This window comes from Dipodomys merriami, unplaced genomic scaffold (genome assembly GCF_024711535.1).
Source record: "Dipodomys merriami isolate MVZ:Mamm:240054 unplaced genomic scaffold, mDipMer1.0.p SCAF_14, whole genome shotgun sequence".
NCBI lineage: Eukaryota > Metazoa > Chordata > Mammalia > Rodentia > Heteromyidae > Dipodomys > Dipodomys merriami.
This window is the reverse complement of record NW_027202715.1, coordinates 2606039-2626749: the sequence shown is the minus strand read 5'-3', so window position 1 is coordinate 2626749 and position 20711 is coordinate 2606039. Positions and strand designations below refer to the sequence as shown.

At 44.0% G+C, this 20711-nt stretch overlaps 1 protein-coding gene across 3 annotated transcripts; it reads left to right on the top strand.

The window, feature by feature from the left end:
- The first annotated feature begins 5358 nt into the window (after positions 1 to 5358).
- Pla2g12b (phospholipase A2 group XIIB) lies at positions 5359 to 19908 on the top strand. 3 transcript variants are annotated; one of them, XM_070020365.1, is made up of 5 exons: positions 5359 to 5709; positions 14004 to 14092; positions 15356 to 15521; positions 15698 to 15778; positions 19405 to 19472. In XM_070020365.1, exons 1-4 carry the CDS (start codon positions 5496 to 5498, stop codon positions 15754 to 15756), a joined length of 528 nt encoding a protein of 175 aa, XP_069876466.1. In that variant the 5' UTR covers positions 5359 to 5495; the 3' UTR covers positions 15757 to 15778; positions 19405 to 19472. The 3 variants fall into 3 exon arrangements, with proteins under 3 accessions (XP_069876466.1, XP_069876465.1, XP_069876464.1); XM_070020364.1 differs by lacking the exon at positions 15698 to 15778 and having other exon boundaries at positions 19405 to 19908; XM_070020363.1 differs by lacking the exon at positions 15698 to 15778 and having other exon boundaries at positions 19402 to 19908.
- Positions 19909 to 20711: the final 803 nt, after the last annotated feature.

Below are 20711 nucleotides of genomic sequence, written 5' to 3'. Positions count from 1 at the left end.
TGCTTCCTGCTGAGAAGGGGGTAAAATACTCAGTGGGGAACACTGACTGGGTGAAAAGTCTCATCTTCCCCACAAGGATGTTCTACATGCACCTGAGCAGGCAAGGCACAGTTCATATAAAGCAAAAAATTCCAGTTAAAGGAGCCAAGATAGACATGTGCCAGGGAATAAGCCAGCTAAACAGCTCCCATACCCCTTTATTTTGTTGGATATTTTTTGCAAGTTCTTTGAGATGCCTGATTTGTTCCTTAAGGGCATAGCTGCTGTCAGTTAGGTCAAAGAAGCACATGATTTCTTATGGTGGAATTAAGAGTAGGTAATTGATGGCAGTGTGATTGTCAAGGAAGCCTTCCTATGTTCCTGTTTTGTTTTTGTTTTTGTCGGTCATGGGGCTTTAACTCTGGGCCTGGATGCTGTCCCTTAGCTCTTCAGCTCAAGGCGAACACTCTACCACTTGAGCCACATGGCCCTCTGCATGTAAAATGTGTTCATAGTTGGCACAAATTGCCCCTTTTTAGTTTTATACAGGTGTGAGTGCAATTTTGAACTGGGAACAAATGTTATTCTCCAGCATTATAACCGCTGGTGGTGTATAACATCAGGCCATCTGCCAGTCTCTCATGTGAAGGCTTTCCTCAATTATAGGAGCCAGCCCAGATGGTATTTGTATCTGCTGCAGGTTTGTGCACTGGAAGCAGGCAGGACCTGAGCACATGTCCCATCTCCAGATCTTGCCTCAGACAAAAGTTAGAGGTATTGGTCATTTGGGCCAAGCAATACCAGATACTATAATGCATGTGGTCCTGCAAGGACTCCTATGAGGAGGATCCTCCATATTGGTATTTTAGGTTACCACTATCTGATGAGACAGATGCCAGTCTGATGGGGCTGCTGTTCCTTTTTTTTTTTTGGTCGGTTGTGGGGCCTGAACTCTCGGCCTGGGCGCTGTCCCCCAACTCTTCAGCTATAGACCAGCACTCTACCACTTGAGCCTCAGCCCCACTTCCGGCTTTTTCTGCTTATGTGGTGCTGAGGAATCAAACCCAGGGCCTCATGCATGCAAGGCAAATGCTCTACCACTGAGCCACCTTCCCAGCGCCAAGGGCTGCTGTTCCCAAACCCAGATGGTACTTGTTTGGGGTGGATAGGATGGCCAGTGATGACAGTGCCCAGGCCCAGAGTTCAAGCCCCATGACCAACTAACCTCCCCCCCCCCAAAAAAAAAGTAAAAACGAGTCAGGTGTTGGTGGCACACATTTATAATCCTAGATAATGGGGAAGCTGAGCTATGGAACTACAATTGCAATCCAGTCAAGCAGCAAAGTCCATGAGACTCATCTCCAATTAACCACCAAAAAGCCAGAAATGAAGTTGGAATTGGAGTGGTAGATGGCTAGCTGTATGTGAAAAAGCGTGCCCAGGTCCCAAGTTCAAGCCCTAATGTATATTCACACACAGAATAAACAGTCTAGCCCCAGTAGCACACACCTATAACCTTACCTACTCAGGAGGCTGAGATCCAGAGGATCACAATTCAAGACAGCCTGGGCAGAATCTTCCACAAGACTTGATTTCCAAGAGAATCAGCAAAAGCTGGGCTAGGGGTGTGGCTCTAGTGGTAGAATACAAGTAGAACAAGCAAGCTGAGCAAGCATAAGACACTGAGTTCACACTGTGCTACAGGCAGGGAAAAAATAAAAAAGAAGAAAAGGGGAAAAGAGGCAGGTGCCAGTGGCTCACTCTTTTAATCCCAGCTTTTCAGGAGGCTGAGATCTGTTTGAAGCCAGCCTGGGCAGCAAAGTCCAAGAGAAAAGTCTTATCTGCAATTTTTCACTGGGGAAAAATAAAAGCTAGAAGTAGAGGTGTGGCTCAAGCTGGGGAGGTGGCTCAGTGGTAGAGTGCTTGCCTTGCATGTATGAAGCCCTGGGTTGGATTCCTCAGCACCACATAAGCAGAAAAAGCCAGAAGTGATGCTGTGGCTCAAGTGGTAGAGTGCTAGCCTTGAGCTGAGGGACAGTGCTCAGGCCCAGAGTTCAGGCCCCATGACTGACAAAAGAAAAATGAAAAAAGCAAAAAGCTAAGAGTGCCAAAGCCCTGAGTTCTGGCATAAGGAAGAAAGGAGGGAAGGAAAAGGGAAGGGAAGAAAAGAAACTAGTTTGTTAGCAAGGACATGGAGGAACTGAACCCCTGTATCTCACTGGTAGAAATGTAAATGCTACAGACACCATGGAGAGCCGTGACACTTCTCCAGAAAAAAATAAATGGTCTACTTGAACACATATGACATGACAAATCCAATCCTATGTGTATAACTTCCCAAAATGGAAGGCAGGGGATCTGCCAATAGTTGCAGCAATGTTACCTACCATAATGAAGTATTGATGTATATGAAATGAACCGAAAAACATTGTGCTAAGTGGAGTAAGCCAGGCATAAAATGCATAAGCCAGACTGATTATTGCATAACTATTGATACAAACAAGAACAGGCAAATTCATTAGAACTGAGGAAGAGAAACAGGAAAAAGGCAGAGCTTGAATTTAGGATGATGAAGACCGCTGCCCAATAATGTCCAAGCCACCTTAGTGCCCTTATATATGTGCAAAAATAGCTCAAATGTGTTAGGGTATGTCTATTTTACCACAGAAATGAGAAATAGTACCTCAATATCCCACTACAGTTAGGCCAGCACAAGGATCCTTCTCAAAATTAAGAATTATGATTTGCCACTTTGCATTTGTTAAGATCAACTGAAATTTCTTTCAGTTAAAACTCATGTAGTTAAAAGTATAAACTTTGGTAAATTTCAGATATCAAGTAAGAAATCTTATGATAAAGCAAGGTATTACAAATTTTAAAATATATGCTATATAAAATTATGACGATTTTTGAATTGTTACCAATATGTCAGTATCCTTCTTGTTAGATTATTAGACTTTTGCCAGAAAACCACACAGACATGCAGGTACAGAGAGCAAAGGAAGGTTTATTGCTGGGAAACGGGCCAGCAAGACCCCTTCTCACAAGGGAGGAGTGAGAAGAAGCACCGGCTATTGTCTGGGTTGACCTATATAACCTACTGAGACTAGGAGGGGCTAGGAGGGACTAAGCAGCAGAGACCCTGGTGTGGACATGAGGGCTAGGGGCTTCCTCATGGTGGATTAGGATTGATGGCTGCTGCCCAAGTAGTAGATGAGGGGCCCTGCAGCTGCCCAGACCTGAAGGTCACTCTAAGAAGCTCTTGCTGCCTTATATGGTGGTAGCTGCCCCAGAGGAGTGCCATCCCAAGGTAAAGGGGGATTGGAGGCTGATTATTTACTGCCTTGACTAAATGGGCCTAGTGTTGCCCAGGAAGGAAGCATACCAAGCTGTGGAAGGGGGAGAGGAGCATGCTAAGCTATGGGAAGGGAGCTCACTGGGCTAACCATCCTTATACTATATATGTTTTAAAGAAAAAAAAACACTTTATATTGATAGCTTTTCGTTTTTTATCTTTTTATTTTTAGTACTCGGGTTTGACTCAAGGCCTTGAGCTTTCAATCAGCTCTTTCTGCTCATAGCTGAGGTTCTACCCCGTGAGTCACATCTTCACTTCCAGTTTTAGGCTGGTTACCTGGAGATAGGAGTCTCTTGAATTTGTCTGCTTGGGCTGGCTTTGAACCTCAATCCACATATTTCAGCCTCCTGAATAGCTAGGATTTAGGATTACAGGCCTGAGCCACTGGCACCTGACTGCTTAATTTTTCAGATAATGTCTCAAGTTTTTCTCCAGCTGCCTGGAACCTCAGTCTTCACCTTATGGTTCTCACATGGCTTGTATTACACATGTGCGCCAATGGGCTTTTTCTTTTTTGACATAGAGCAGTTTGCCCAGGATGACCCTGAACCATGATTCTATCTGAATCTTCCAATTACCTGAAATTATACACATGCACTACTGAGCACTCCCCACTTCCTTTTGGGATAGTGCTGGGGATCGAATTTAGAGCCTTGTGCATGCTTGGTAAGTGCTTTCTCACAAGCTAGTGTTTCTGTTATTGAAAAAAAAGTTGTGCATTTTGTTTTGATTGGACTTTTCAAATTATGAGGCTGACCCTGGACTTAGCTTTGACCAAATCATCTAAATTCCCTGTGTAGCTTTCTTATCTCCCAAGTGGGGATATTTACCATGCTTTGTAGAATTGTGTCTGTGGGTTTGTTCTTCTAGATATTGATTAGACTTACCATTTTTCCTCATTTTTTAAATTGACACATAATTGTACATATGAGTTGGTTTTTTTTTTTAACCTATACCTCTTCCTGCAGTCTTCAAACACATACATTTCTTTTTTTGGGGGGGGGGTCCAGTTTTGGGGCCTGAACCCTGGGCCTGGGCACTGTCCCTCAGCTCTTCAGCTCAAGGCTAGCACTCTACCAATTGAGCCACAACGCCACTTCCGGCTTTTTTCTTATGTGGTGCTAAGGAATCGAACCCAGGACCTCATGCATGCAAGGCAAGCACTCGACCACTGAGCCACCTTCCCAGCCCATAAACACACCCATTTCTTAAGTCAATATAGGGACTGCTCATTTCTATTGGGCTTTCCTGACATTTGGGAAAGAAGCTAATTGATTCATTTGTTCTATGAAATGAATCATTTTTACAAATGATTCCATTGAGGGTTATTTCCTCACAGACTCAGGGGCAAACTATGAACAAAAATGTATGCCCAAACACTAGACTCAGTCAACAATCTTAAAGTGTCCAATCTCAAAACAATCTTACTAATGAACTCCTGGACTTTGAGGAATGCTCAGCAGACAGGCGCTGAGAGCAGAGGCTCTGAGCAGGGGCCGCGGGCGGATCGCAGGGCTTCCCCATGGAGTACTGCCGAGAGATGCCGCAGAGAGGCGAAGTGGCCCAGCAGTGTGGGTCAGGTAGCGTTAGGACCTTCACCTGGCCAGTGATTATGAGTCAGACAGCCAAGGAAGGAGCCAGGCAGAAGCGGGGCCTGAGCACAGAACTCGCGCACAGAGCACGCCTGGAGCACGCTCAGCTCTCCGGGGAGGGAGATCCCGGTGGTAAAGGTGACCAGGTGCAGGGTGTGGCTAGGACTTTGGGTGACAAGCTCTTGGGTCAAGAAGCTGGCCCCAGGAGCGAAGCTGGCAACAGTTGCCCCCAAGCTGTGGGGGTAGCATTCTGTGGGGGTAGCCCCCTGCTGTTGGGGAGCAAACATCTCCTCCAGGGCAGGAGTGGGGTCCCCCCATGAGGAAGCTCCCTGTCCCTCGGGCAGGCCCTCCCTCCCACTCCTTCACCTTTGCCCCCTTTCTAATTGCTCTGATCTCATCCCAGCCTGCAGTGCTGTTTAAAGTCCACTCGTGGGGCGCACAGACACTGTTCCCGTCCCTGCCCACGTCCAGCCGGCGGGTGGGCCAAGCGGCGCCCAGGACTTGCTGGGACCCTGGCTGGGGGTCGGAGGCCAGAAGCAACGATTGCCAACCTACCTGTGGGCAGGATGAAGCTGGGCCCGGGCGTCTGGGTGGTGGTGTGGCTGAGCCTGGGGGGTGGCTCGGCTCAGGGCGACCCCAGCCCCAAAGCAGATGAGTCCTACTCGGACTGGGGCCTCCGGCACCTCCGCGGCAGCTTTGAGTCGGTCAACAGTTACTTCGATTCCTTCCTGGAGCTGCTGGGGGGCAAGGACGGAGTCTGTCAGTACCGGTGCCGATATGGTGAGTGAGCCTCCCTGGGCCCATCCTGGAGAGCCAGTGCAGGTGCAGGGCGTTCAGTGAATCTGTACCCCAAATAAGCCACTCTTTGTAGTTAACCAGCAGGTGCACTTTCCAGAGTTTGGTGGGAAGCAAGTATGTGAGCTCAAGGCACCATTAGGGAACTTGGTGCATGGCCCGACTCCTGCATGGCCCGACTCGGTGTGTCTCCTGTGGGGCTCCTAGGCCAAGAAGGGCTGGGTCATTTCTGAGGCAGATGGAGAGCTTTAAAATGTGTTGCTGAGGATTGAACCCAGGACTTGTACCTTCTACCATGGAGCTGCGCTCCCAGCCCCAGCCTATGCTTTTGAAAGCAAATCGTCTCAAAAGTCTGATGCTTTAATTTATCCAACGTTCCCTCACCGGGCTAGAGTTGAAAATAGCGAGTCAAGTTAGCCTATGCAGGAAAATCTATTTGAGAAATTCTCCAGTCAACAGATAAAACTCAGCTTTCCAGAGATAGCCAGAAACACCATCTCCTTGTCAAGTGTGAGGAGAAAGGCTTCCTTACACACTGGCTAGGAGAAGATGGGCAAACATCACTCGGATTTAACCACAGGAGGGTATGGTAAAGAAAGTAAAACATTCGCTCCATCCAAACCTGGACGCCTAAGTCACACATTTGCCCCAAGTGCCCTGGACAGCCACAGAGGCCTTGTTGCTGCATTAGGACACAGTTTGCACTGGCCCAGTAGGAAAGGGTGAATGCATTTCAGGTGGCAGAATCATAGTACATGCAGCAGGAGGATTTTATTTTTAGGATACCAAGAGCCAAACCCCGTTTTTCCTTCTTTAGGATAACAGAATGACAAATTTCAGCACCTTGTGGCTGGCAGAGGGGGGCAGGGGCAGAGCAGATGTCCCCAGCAACTGGTGGGGGAGGGGAATAGTCAATAGAGGGAACAGGAAGGCAAATAACTGCTCTCTCTGGACAAAACAGAATCCTGCAAGGAGGGGCCTAGCAAGCAGGAAAATAAGGGGTTACCTTTGGAACTCCTGGAGAGCAAAGCCAGAGCTCTGCCCAAAGAGGACAAATAAGAATGTGCTCCATATTTCCAACAAAGAACACCTAATCCTTAACTGTTTCTCTACTCCTTTTCACTTTGTTTTGTGACCTACCTCTGGTACACAAGGCCTCTTTTCAGAGTAGTGGCTCTCAAACTTCATTGACCCTTTGGGACCTCTGGGCTTTAACAGTTGCTGGCCCCACCCCCTCACATTTCTGATTGGCAGGTCTGGTGGGCCAGTAATTTGCATAATGACTGCATCTCAAGTGGTCTTGATGCTGTGGGTCCTGGAGCCATAATGAGAAAAACAAGTACATATATAAAGTACAAGTACAAGTATTTTTTAAATTGCCAGAAGAAACACTTTAGCAAACAGCCTACAAGAAAAAAAAGTTCTATCAATAGACATTTATCACTGTTTACGCAATGATGGTCTATCTTGTCTCTACACCAGAATCACCTAGGGAGATTTTAAAAGTCCAAACACCAAGTTCGTTAAGTGAGGACATCTGTGATTTGGGCCCTAAACATCAGGGTTCTTAGGTTTCCCAGGAGGTTGCAAAGCACGGTCCAGGCAAAGGCATACTAAAGATTAGAACTTCAGTGGGTTAAACTAGTCAAACAGGTAAAGGGGGGTTTGCATGTCTACATTGCTTCAAGCTTCTTATGTTTAAGACAATTTGTTTTCATGTCAGCATACAAATATTTGTTAATGGACTGGATTGGAAACCAAGACTCCATGGGAGTTTAGTCTGGAACTGAAGGGTCTTACATCAGTATGAACAGGATTCCTTTGAGAATCTTTTGTAAAATACAGATTTCCTTTCTCATTCCGAGAGTCTGACATGGTGGGTTTGTGGTAGGGTGGCAAGTGCTGGAGAGGAGACCCAGAATTGCATGCATTGCCAGGCACATGCTACCACTGAGTTGTACCCACCCCCAAAGCTGAGCTTTCAATGGGAGTTCCTTCAACCACGCTTGGAAAATTTCTGATAATGGAAAACTCATGGGTTTGAATCGGGGAGCAGGGTTGTCTCATTGCTGGTGAACTTGGGCAAGTTATTTAGCTCCCTCAGTTTTCTCATATACATATATAAGGAATGTTAACAATACAAACCCCAGTGGCTTTGGCAACAACCTCTCAGCTTTTGGAAGAAGTGTCTGGAAGCAATGTGATTGTTCTCTGCTGTAGGAAAGTCTCTGGAGGAGAGCCACTTCAGAAGTTCCTGGGTCCACAGAATTTAATACAAGTATTTCAAAAAGAAGTCCTTTCTAGGTTTAGTTGCTAACTGAGAAAATATCTTCAAAGTCTCTTTAATAGCCAAATAGCATAGTATACAACTGTAATCTCAGCTACTCAGTAGCCTAGGCTACTTATTGAAACACCATCCTTCCCTTAGCTCAGGCTGAATTTGAGGGTGTCTGGAGGCCCACAGGCTGTAGATATTATATAATGGGCTGTGTTCTCAATAATACATGCAGAAGAACCAGATGGTGGGGGAAAAGAACTCACCCTCAGGAAAACACAGCCCTTGACCTGGAACAGAAAGCCCACCGCTTTTTACTGTCGTGTGTGATGAAATGTGGGGTGAGGCCCTGGTCTGGGGCACAGTGGACAGGCCTGGAAGCGGAATGCTGGGTGTCATGGCTCACTATGCTCTGAATTCCCTCTTGTTTGTCTTGTAAGTGTTTTATGGCATTTCACTTTACTGAGAAGGTTTTAAGTTTTATGAGATCAAGTCTGTCTTTTTATAGCCTCTGAATTTGAAGTCTTGATTAGCAAGCCATCCTCACTTTAAGATTATAACAATATTCTGTGATTTTCTTCCGTGAAAACAACCATAGCTAATGCATAATAAATGAATATGGCTGTCTTCCCATTAAACTTCTTTATGAACATTAAAATGTGAATTTCATATGTCATAAAACATTATTCTTGTTTTGACTTTCCCCAAACCAAGAAGATAATATAAAACCCACTTTCAGTTGGCAGGTTACCCAAAGCAGGCGGTGGGCTGGGTGGAGCCATTCTTGGCCTTTTCTGATTAGAGTTTCAAGTTGTCAGCTCAAGCCAGAAAATCAAAGCAATTTGTGCTTGCTGATACCTAGTTCAAAGCATCAACCTGAAAACGACTCCACTGTAACGTGATATGCCTGGACAATAACCAGCCTCCCTTTTATTCTTTTCTTTTCTTTTTTTTTTTTTTGTAGGCTTCACTCCTAAGGAGATTTCTCCAATTAACATACAATATTTTATATAACAGAAATAACCTTAATTACCAGCAGGCCAGGGAAGAACTGCATTCTGTTACCTTTCAAACTGTGATATCAGAGTTGTACTTTTCATGAGATTTGGCTTTAGTTTTCCCTCCCTCCCTCCCTCCCTCCCTTCCTCCCCCCTCCTTCCCTTTCTCTCCCCCCTCTTTCCCTTTCTCTCCCCCCTCTTCCCCCCCAACCCAATGCCAGTACTGGGGCTTGAACTCAGAGCCTCCTGTTCTCACTTGGCTTTTTCTGCTCAAAGCTGGTGCTCTACCAATTGAACCATAGCTACACTTCTGGCTTTTTTGCTGGTTAACTGGAGATAAGAATTTTGTTGACTGGCATCAAACTCCAGTCCCCAGATCTCAGCCTCCTGAATAGCTAGTATTATAGGCATGAGCCACCAGCATTAGCTTGTAAGTTTTGTTTGTTTGTTTGTTTTTTGCTAGTCCTGACGCTTGAACTCAGGGCCTGGGTACTGTCCCAAAGTCTCTTTGTGCCCAAGGCTAGCGCTCTACCACTTGAGCCACAAAGCTACTTCTGGCTTTTTCTGAGTAGTTTATTGGAGATAAGAGTCTCAAGTACTTTTCTTTCCCAACTGCTTCAAACCATGATCCTAAAATCTCAGCCTCCTGAGTAGCCCAGCTTCAAGTTCTTTAAGTGCAAAAAAGTTAAGAGAGGCTGGGAGCTGGTGATTCATGCCTGTAATCCTAGCTACTTAGAAGGCTAAGATCTGAGGAACATGGTTCAGAGCCAGCCCAAGCAGGAAAGTCTGCAAGACTCTTTAACTATCAGAAAACTAGACTTGGAACTGTGGCTCAAAGTGATAGAGTGCTAGCCTTGAGCAGAAAAGCTCAGGGACAGTGGCCAGGCCGTGAGTTCAAGCCCCACAACAACAACAAAATAGTATAGGATGCCACCCACGTCTGCTTCAAAAGCCTGGACTAGCAAAACCAATAAGACAGAGCCTCATCATTAAATGTGGACATATTTTTCTCCAGTTCAAATTTGTTCTTGATGTCTAGAAAGGTAGTTTATACAGCACACTTGTAAAAGAACAATCTGAGGAGAGAAACAAAAGCAATTTAGAGGGCTGAGAATGTGGCTCAGTGGTAGAGTGCTTGTCTAGGGTGCATGAAGCCCTGGGTTTGATTCCTCAGTATCACATAAACAGAAAAAGCCAGAAGAAGTGCTATTGCTCAAGTGGTAGAGTGCTAGTCTTGAGCACAGAGAGGCTCAAGGACAATGCCCAGGCCCTGAGTTCAAGCTCCAGGACTGGCAAAAACAAAACAAAAATTTAGGAGGGCTAGGGTGTGACTAGATGATTGAGAATGCCCTGGATTCATATTATACCCTCCACCCCAACACCACCACCACAAGAAGATAACAAGTAAGGGCCTACTCTGTAGCTGTATGATGGGGACATAGGAATTTCTCTGAAAAACAAGAATGAAGATGAGCTCTTACTAAAAAAATCACACCCTGTGAACAATTAATCCACCATAATTTAATAAAGATTTAAAATGTAAGAAATAGCCAGATGTGGTGATACAGGCTTCTAACCCCTGCATTCTAGAGACTCAGGCTAAGATGGAGAGTTTGAGGCCAGTCTGGGCTCACAGTGAGATCTTGTCTTAAAAATAAGAATTAAGTGGCGCTGTAGCTCAAGTGATAGAGTGCTCGCCTTGAGCTGAAGAGCTGAGGGACAGCGCCCAGGCCCAGAGTTCAAGCCCCATGACCGACAAAAAAAAAAAAAAAAAAAAAAAAGAATTAGGGGGCTGGGAAGGTGGCTCAGTGGTAGAGCGCTTGCCTTGCATGCCTGAGGCCCTGGGTTCGATTCCTCGGCACCACATAAGCAAAAAAAGAAAAAAGCCAGAAGTGGTGCTGTGGCTCAAGTGGTAAAGCGCTAGCCTTGAGCTGAAGAGCTGAGGGACAGCGCCCAGGCCCAGAATTCAGGCCCTATGACCGGACGCAAAAAATAAATAAATAAATAAAGGATTAGGGTCTGGGGATGAGTCTTGAGTGGTAGAGTGCCTACCTAACAAGCATAAGGCCCTGAGTTCAAACTTCACTATCCTGATTTCTGCCCCCCCCCCCCCGCCCCTTATTGTTGTTGCTTGAACTCTTGGTGCTATCCCTGAGTGCGTGCGTGCTTTCTTTCTTTCTTCCTTCTTTTTTTACTTCTTTCTTTCCTTCCTTCCTTCCTTTTTTCCTTTCTTCCTTCCTTCCTTCCTTCCTTCCTTCCTTCCTTCCTTTCTTCCTTCCTTCCTTTCTTCCTTTCTTCCTTTCTTCCTTTCTTTCTCTTTCTTATTTTCTTTCATCATGGGCCTGAACTCTGGGCCTGGGTGCTGTCCCTCAGCTCTTCAGCTCAAGGCCAGTGCTCTACTACTTTTTCTGGTGGTTAATTGGAGGTAAGAGTCTCACAGACTTTCCTGCCCAGGTTGGCTTTGAACTTCAATCCTCAGCCTCCTGAGTAGCTAGATTACAGGCGTGAGCCACCAGCACCTGGGAATTTTTTCCTTTTTCTACAAGAAGTCCCTCCTCTCAATTTTCAGCTGGGCTCATGACGGCCTCCATTCCCTAGCCCACCTTTGCAAGTAGCTATTGAAATTAAGGGGTGGCAAACAGTAAGGAGAGGTGCCGAGTGTGACATTCGAGTGTGTGCTGAATGACTGGAGCCTTCTAACACCTTTCATCTGCTGGTAATAAGATGTATTAGCTGAGCTCCATCTTGGACCATGAGCCAAGGTGGCAGGCTAGGGCTGGCTGCTAGAGCAGAAATCTAGAAGCAACATGGGTTCCAGAGAAGTACAATTTTCTGTACTAGCCTTGTGGTCCTCCTTCTGGATGGGAATTGTTTATTGTGTTTGAAAAGCTAGATAATATAAACATACAGGAGGTATAGTAAATATGTGACCGAAATTTCCACACAGTTTCAGGATTAAAGGAAGAACTAAGTAAATAGAGGAAGCACTGGGCCCAAGTTCAAGAGGACGGGACCGCCTAAAAAGGCAGTTGTCTCCAAATTAACCTGTAAATCCAATGGCCTTTTCATATAAATACTGACAAGGTTTCTTGCAGAATTTGCTAAGCTGAATCTAAAACTCAAATGTAAAAGTACAAGAATAATCCACATACTTTTGAGGAACAGTTAGGAAGGGAGACACGAAAGTACAGACTAAATGTCTAAAATTAAAATAGGAAGATGGGGTAAAAAGGGGCCTCTGCTGTACCTGAACTCTAACATTAAATTAAATAGAAAAATATTTATAACAAACTTGGCAAATGTTAATGTTTATTATGTTTGCATTGCATGGCTACCTAAGTGTTTATTTCTCTGACTTTTCTTCAGTTTTGAAATAATAATATTAAGTAGAAATAAAATATGTGGTTGGGGGAATATTAATGAGAAGGAAGAAAGGGAAGGAAGAAGATTGGAGGGAGGAAAAGGGGAAAAAAGGGGAAACAAAAGAGGACAGGGAGGAAGGAAGGAAAGAAAAAAAGAACTCTTAATTTCTATCCTCTTTCCTGTGTAAACTTAAACAAGTCATACAACTTCTTAGTCCCCAGCATCCTTATCTGGATATCAACAAGTTTTCTTGCAGGCGATTGTCCTGAAGGCCCCTCAGGTCAGGGCTATCTTTCCTTATAGTGACACATTTTCTTGTTGTATACACATTTGCAACAAAACAACAACAACAACAAACAAAGCCATGTAGAAGGAAGAAAGTTGTTTAGACTATTCCTGAGTTCCTTGATCCAAATGCCTAAAATATTGCATCCAAATCAGCTTAAACCTTTTTTTTGGTAAATATTTTATTGTTATTATAAAGGTGATGTACAGTTACAAATAAAGACTTCCTTCCTTCCTTTCCTTTCTTTTTTTGTTGGTCATTGGAATTAAACTCAGGGCCTGGGTTCTGGCCCTGAGCTTTTGTGCTCAAGACTAGTGCACTTTGAACCACAGTACCACTTCCAATTTTCTGGGATTAATTGGAGAGTAGAGTCTTGTGGACTTTCCTGCCTGGGCTGGCTTTGAACTGTGATCCTCAGAGCTCAGCCTCCTGAGTGGCTAGGATTATAGGTGTGAGCCTCTGGTACCCAGCTCTAGTGTATTCCTTTTTTTTTTTTTTTTTTTCCAGTCCTGGGGCTTAAACTCAGGGCCTGGGCTCTGTCCCTGAGCTTCTTTTGCTCAAGGCTAGCACTCTACCACTTGAGCCACAGTGCCATTTGTGGCTTTTTTTTGTTTGTTTGTTTATGTGGTACTGAGGAATTGAACCCAGGGCTTTATACATGCTAGGCAAGCACTCTACCACTAAGCCACATTCCCAGCCCTAGTGCATTTCTTTTTTTGGACAGTGTCACCCTTTCCCTCATTCTCTCCCAGCTAGTTTAAACCTTTATGGTACTGTTAAGACTCCAATTCTGCCAGTTTGTGATCCCTCACTGTATGTGTGCTGCACAGTGGCCTGTGGAATTAGAACTGGGAGGTTTTGCCTTCTCCTTTATCGTCAATATTACTTTTCTTTTTTTTTTTTTTTTCTTTTGGTGATGGGTCTTGAACTCAGGGTCTGGGCACTATCCCTGAGCAATTTTGCTCAAGGTTAGTGTTCTACCATTTTGAGCAACAGTGCCATTTCCAGTTTTCTGGTGGTTAGTTGGAGATAAGTCTCTCAGACTTTTCTGCCCGGGCTGGCTTTGAACCGCAATCCTCAGATCTCAGCCTCCTGAGTAGCTAGGATTACAGGTGTGAGCCACCAGAACCCAGCTAAGATTACATTTTCAGAAAATCAGAACTGTTAGGAAATACGTACTTAAATTTCTTGAGATTTGGAGGAAATTTACCTGACATTAGTTTTTTTTTGTGATATCACAACTATTTCTTGTGGATATCTGATGGGGACTTTTAGAGGTGATTTTTAGAGAAGAATGGAAAATGACTTTCAAAATTTTTATTTCTAAATATTTCTTCCTGTTCTTTCCTTGTGCTAGGAAAAGCACCGATGCCCAGACCTGGCTACAAACCTCAGGAGCCCAACGGCTGCAGCTCCTATTTCCTGGGTCTCAAGGTTCCAGGAAGTGTATGTATTCCAGTCCTGGTTCATGAATCATAACTAAGAGTAATCCATGAATTATCACTGATAGAAATGATCACTGATGAACTGTAGCGGAATAATGAACGATGGGGTAAATTGGATCTGAGGGAAGAGAGAATTTTGAAAGCTCTTTGGTTTCTTTTTCTCTGAGGCAGCTGTCTCTCAGATAAACCTTTGGTAGAAGTTCTCTGTGATCTCTGTGATGTGTGAAAACACATCACAACATAATCAAAAATAGACCTGACACAGTGGTCTTGTTAGTGAGCCTCTCCAGTGAGGGGCTGGAGAAGAAGGGGCTTGTTGTTCAGTGTGACTTCTTCCTGAGAACACTGGCTCAGCAATCCTTGGAAGAGCAGCAGCACAGAAATCTTCAGTTCTGCATCCAGCTGCCTGTGAAGCATATATGAGCAGAACTTGGCCCTCTCCCAAACTGGGGGCCTCCCCCAAGAACAAGCCTGGGATTCATTTCCTTTTCAGACTTTTTTGGAAGCCCTTTGACCTTACTTTTAGAAAAGAGGACCCATGTAAAATGTAGCTGGGGTTTCCTGTGTAAACTAGGATTTGGAATTGCATAAAACTAAGACAACTTCATTTTTTTATGTTGACTCAAGGATTTACTTTGCATTTTCTCTTTTCTTTTTTTGTTGGAGGGGAGGAGTTTATGCAATAACGTTTATACTTGCCTACAGGACACTTGGTAAACACACACATGTGTGTGCTCAGGCAGTGTTGTGGTTTACCACAGTCTGCTTGTGTTGAGGAGCTGAGTAGTCTGAACCCTACTTTCCTCCCTTATACATACACACCCTTAAAAAAGTGCTCTCTAGAGAATGAAGGGCTCCCTAAAAAATACCAGTGACTTACTAATGAGTGGAGGCTCCATTTTTAAAAAATAGTTTTTAGTTTCAGAGTCCTTTTTTAAACAAAATCCCAGATGGAAATGTTCATTTTAATTGACTCTAGATGTCCCAAAGCTCTATCATTGACTTCTTTTCTGGTCTCTGTTTTCATTGCCATCGCTGCCTGTGGGTTTGAAAATTACTAACATCTTAAAGAAAAGGATGAAAAAGCTCTGGAGTCACTTATTAAACTACTACTAAGTCCTTGGTGTTTCTAAAACCATCTCCCTATGTGACAGGCAACGAGAGCTGTCTGTTTACTAGTGAGGTGGGCAAGGCTGCCACGGTCCATCTCTACGTGGTCTCAACGTGTCATTTCTTCCTGCTCTTTCCCCCTTGCCTTTTGCAGATGGACTTGGGTATCCCAGCAATGACCAAGTGCTGTAACCAGCTGGATGTCTGCTATGACACTTGCGGGGCCAACAAATACCGCTGCGATGCAAAATTCCGATGGTGTCTCCACTCCATCTGCTCTGACCTGAAGCGGAGCCTCGGCTTCGTCTCCAACGTGGAAGGTAGGTCTCCTAAGGACACAGGCTGGGATGGGGAGTTCTCCTGTTTCTGAGAGAGGAGTCCAGAGCCCTTCACTCAGAGGCAGAGCTTGGTGAGCTGGCTTTCTGGAAGGCTGAGCTCCAAGCAGGGTAGGTGGAGGCAAGCACTCCTTCACAAAAGTTCTTGCTGTCTTGCCCAGGGACTGCTGGCACCAATCCTGATGGAAACGACCATACCAGTGCATTTCCAGAGAAATGAGATTCATCATCAACTGGAGAAAGTTGTCCAACTGGCTTGAGTTATCCATTCTACCGTTAAATTATTTTCCATACCCAGTGTCTCTCTTGGGTTGCTGAAACCCTTTTATTTTGTTCTCAGTCTGGGAAACCTTTATTTAAGTAGCTCTTCATTTTTCTGTGAAGGTTTCTTTAGAATAATTATTTTTAAACACTTAGCTGCTCAGCTTCCAGTACTGACTCTTTTTCCTAATTTCCTTTAAGGAAAGTTTTCATCTCTCAGATTCTGGAGCCAAAACATGATAGGTAGATATTAGCATTTAATTTTTTTGTTGTTGTCAGTGTTGGGGCTTGAACTCAGGGCCTAGGCACTGTCCCCGAGCTTCTTTTGCTCAAGGCTAGCATTCTACCACTTGAGCCACAGTGCCACTTCTGGCTTTTTCTGTTTATGTGGTACCGAGGAATTGAACCTATGGCTTCATGCATGCTAGGCGAGCACTCCATCACTAAGCCCCATTCCCAGCCAGCATTTAATTTTTGAATTGGTGAAGGCTGAACTTCAGGCTGATAAGGAGCTGGCCCTGTGCCACAAGAATACCAGCAGTGGGGGCATCTTAGATTTGGTTCATAGATCAGTGTTTGGAGGATAGTCCTGAAGTGAAGCATGAGACCTTGGGAATATGAGTAATTAATGCGAGAACTATTCTACTCCTGTCTACAGAAAGGGAAAGATCAAATTATTTCTCCCAAGCAAAAGCCTATTGATTCTTTCTACTAAATCTCCTAAATACCCCACTTGCCTGGTTTTTTGTTTTTGTTGTTTTCTGTGCTAATACTGGGGCTTGGATTCAGAGCCTTATACTCTCCCTTAGTGTTTTTGCTCAAGGCTGATGCTCTACCATTTAAGCCACAGCTCCACTTACAGCTTTTTGGTGGCTAATTGGAGCTAAGAATCTCACAACCTTTTTCTGCCTAGGCTAACTTCAAACCAAACTCCTGAGTAGCTAGGATTATAGGCATGAGCCACTAGCAGCTGGCTTTGCCTGATTATAGCAGTACAGTAACCGAGTCTCTGGGTCCCTCCAATCCATTTTCTCCATTCAGATCAGCTCCATGTTCTTACCATGGGAACCTGGTAGTCTCCACACCCAATCAAAGACATTCAATAATTTAGTTTGACATGCATGCTCTTTCTGTTGCAGCTGCAGGCTGTTCCTTCAGCACCATTTTGGATCTGCTGGAATTCTCTTCTGATTCCCTGCACACTACTTGGGTGAATGGTTCATTCCTTTTGTCCCCTTCAGGCTCCTCTGCTTGAGACATATGGCTCATTTACTTGCTAGTGTTGTTGAAACAAATGTTTAAACTACAATTCACCCATTTAAATGCTTGTTGGATCTGTTCGCAGAATTATGCAATCAGCTCCACAATCAATTTCAGGACATAGTCATCCTCCCCAGATGGGACCCTCCTAAGTCCTCAAGGCAACCACAAATGTACTTTCAACCACTGTAGTTTGCCCATGGTGCACACTGCATACAAATGGAGTCCTATTATGTGTTCTTCTGTGAACAATTACTTTCACTTAGCAAGGTTTGTCTATACTGTACAATGTATCCATGTTTCATTCTTTTTTTGTTTCCTTCTAAAATTTGTATTGTTGTCACTCTCCTAATTAGGTCTATGATCCACTTTGGGTTAACATTTGTATATAAGAAAGGGATCCAACTTCATTCTTTTCCATATTGATACTCAGGTGTTTACATACCATTTGTTGAAGAGACTATTCTTTTGTACTCTGTCAAAAATCAGTTGACCATAAACGTAAGCATTTAGTTCTGGACGTTAAATTTTATTTCATTGATCTATGCCAGTAGATACAATCTTTATTATTATAATTTATAATTATTATACAATCTTTATTATAATTGTGTAGTAAAATTTGAAATCAAGGAACTAGAATCTTGTTCTTTGTCAAGATCATTTTGAACGCGTTTCTATTAAATTTTGGCATAAGTTGATTTCTGCAAGAAAGGACAGTTGTGATTTTGATAGAACTTTTTCTTAATGCTGCAGATCAATTTGAAGACTACTGCCCCTTTGTTTGTGACCAGTGAACAAAATTCTGAATGTCTTCATCTCTTTTTAGGTCTTCCTTAACTTCTTTAAAGTTTTATAGCACAAATCTTATAGTTTTAAGCTTACTCTGTTTTATCGTTTTTATTTTTATTTTTTAAATTTATTTTTCTTGTCAGTCCTGGGGCTTGGACTCAGGGCCTCGGCACTGTCCCTGAGCTTTTTTTGCTCAAGGCTAGCACTGTCCCTGAGCTTTTTTTGCTCAAGGCTAGCACTGTACCTCACTTGAGCCACAACACCACTTCCACCTTTTTTCTGTTTACATGCTACTGAGGAATCAAACTGAGGGTTTCATGCATGCTGGGCAAGCACATCCCCAGCCCATGTTTTATTCTTTTTAATGCTATTGTAAATGGAATTGTTTTCTTGATTTTTATGGTCATGTCAGTTCTTGATAACTGCTAAACATTACTGATACAATTGATTGATTATATATTGATTTTATTCTCAGCTGAGTCCATTTAATATTTCCTCTAAGATATATTCCTGAGAATGCTTACCTCAAGGGACAGTGATCCTTTCTGTGGGTATCCACACCACCTTGTGTTCTTTTTCATCATGGTGTGGTACAACTACTGTTGACCTGTCCATCCTGACTACCTCTTAGTCAAAACTCTGAGATCCCTGACTTGGAGATGATCTCTTTTCCTTCTGTACCTCTGATATTTAAGATAGTAATAACCAAAAATGATTTACATCTCACACAGGGAAAGATCTAGGAAACACAACAGTGTTCTCTAAGGAGAATTCTATATAATGGTATGGGAGGTTCAGATGATTTTGAACAGGGGTCCAGGAAAAAGAGGGCATCTTACAGTATACTCTATTAAATTGGATAGGAACTTATCTGAAAACACTTTTATTATTTAGTTGGGCATTGGTGGCTCATACCTATAATCCTAGCTACTCAGGAGGCTAAAGATCTGAGGATCATAGTTCAAAGCTAGCCAAGGCAGGAAAGTCCATGAGACTCTTATCTCCAATTAAGCACCAAAACATAACTGGAAGTAGAGCTATGGTTCAAATGGTAGAGCACTGGCCTTGATCACAAAATGCCCAGGCCCTGTGTTCAAGCTCCAGGACAGGCACAAGTTTAAAAAAAAAGCAGGAAAGTCTATGAGACTCTTACCTTCAATTATATTAACCACAAAAGAAAGAAAGAAAGGAAGGAAGGAAGAAAGAAAGAAAAAGAAAGAAAGGAAGGATGAAAGAAAGAGAAAGGAAGGATGAAAGAAAGAGAACGGAAGGAAGGAAATGAAGGAAAGAAGGAAAGAAAGAAAAGCAGCTATGGCTTAAGGGGCAGAGTGCCAGCCTTGAGCAAAAAAGCTAAGGACAACATCCAGGCCCTGAGTTCAAGACTCAGTATTGGCACCAAAAAACAAAAGCAGGCTTTTTCTTTTAAATCTGTATTCAGATGACAGTCTTGCCCTTCCCTGAGTATCATGTCATCCTTGGAAATACACGATCTTGTCCTGTTCTACCCTGGCATGGCTCTCCCTGCTAACCCTTGTGCTTCTTTGTCTTTCTCAAGCAGCCTGTGATTCTCTGGCTGACACTGTGTTCAATACTGTATGGACCTTGGGCTGCCGGCCCTTCATGAACAGTCAACGGGCAGCTTGCATTTGTGCAGAAGAGGAAAAAGAAGAGTTATGAGGCCCAAGTGGCTCTTCCTGGCTTGAGTGACCCACTGCTGTGGTCTCAATGGCAGTAGTGCGGTATATGTGTGTCATCCTTCCTTCCAACAGTTTGGATCCTACAAAGCAAGAGAAAGGAAACAAGTGGAAAGGAAACATGGAAAGATGGAAGGTTGTTCTTCATTTCAACACTGGACATCCTGACCAAGATACTTTTGCCTGGCAATCCTATTTTCAGCTTAAAGACTAATGACAGCAAACCCTACGATTCCAGGAATGGGTTATTATACTCATAAGCAAAATTTGGGGGAGTCCAACCATTTGGAAGACAATGACTTTCCTCTAGACCATGTTTCAGTTGCCAGTAATCACCTCACATTTAATAAAGCATACTTTTTAGAAAACTTGGAAAGAGATGAATGAATTCCTTTATTCACTTAGAAGAGCAGAACCCAAACTGGTAAGTTCCACCCATTCCCATTGGGGCTGAAGAAGTAAAGGCAGGTGGGTGGGGTCAGAGGCTTACCTGCTGAAGGTCAGTGGAGGAGTGGAGGTGAGGTGGAATCAGGCCCCTCAGCTTCCATTTCTTCCTCTGGTGGCCTGGCCCTGGTGGTAGGGCCAGATACTCAGTGGTGTTAAGGTCAGGCTGGGATCTGAGAAAAGCTCCCTGAGACTATGGGAGGGAGAGACTGACACCTTTCACCTGAGTGGTGACTGAGCCCACTGTAGATTAGGATCACCTGAGGACCATGTAAAGCAAGTCAGTGAGGAATTCTTGGGCTCAAGCCTATGCACTACTAGTTGATAAATGCTCCCCAGGTGATCCTGATGCCAGGAGAGGACAGAAGGCCACCACTTAGATGAGAGATTGGTCAGCTAAGTCCCCTGGGACAATTCCAGTTCAAAGCCAGATTTTGTGCAGCTTTTCAGAGCACAGCCTTGTGCTGTACTTGTCTTTAGCTGCTCTTGCTCTGTGCCATTCGTCATGTCACAAAGACTGCATGGAAGGAGAGGCACAGAAATGGAGGAACAAAGGGTGAACAAATGCAGCAGTGGTACTCACTAGACACTGTGGAAAATGGACTAGACAACTTATGGGTGGGGATGGGAGGAAAAAACAGGGAGAAAATGAAGAAAGAGGTAACATTGTCCAAAAAGAAATGTACTCATTACCTGACTTATAAACTATCATTCCTCTGTATATCAC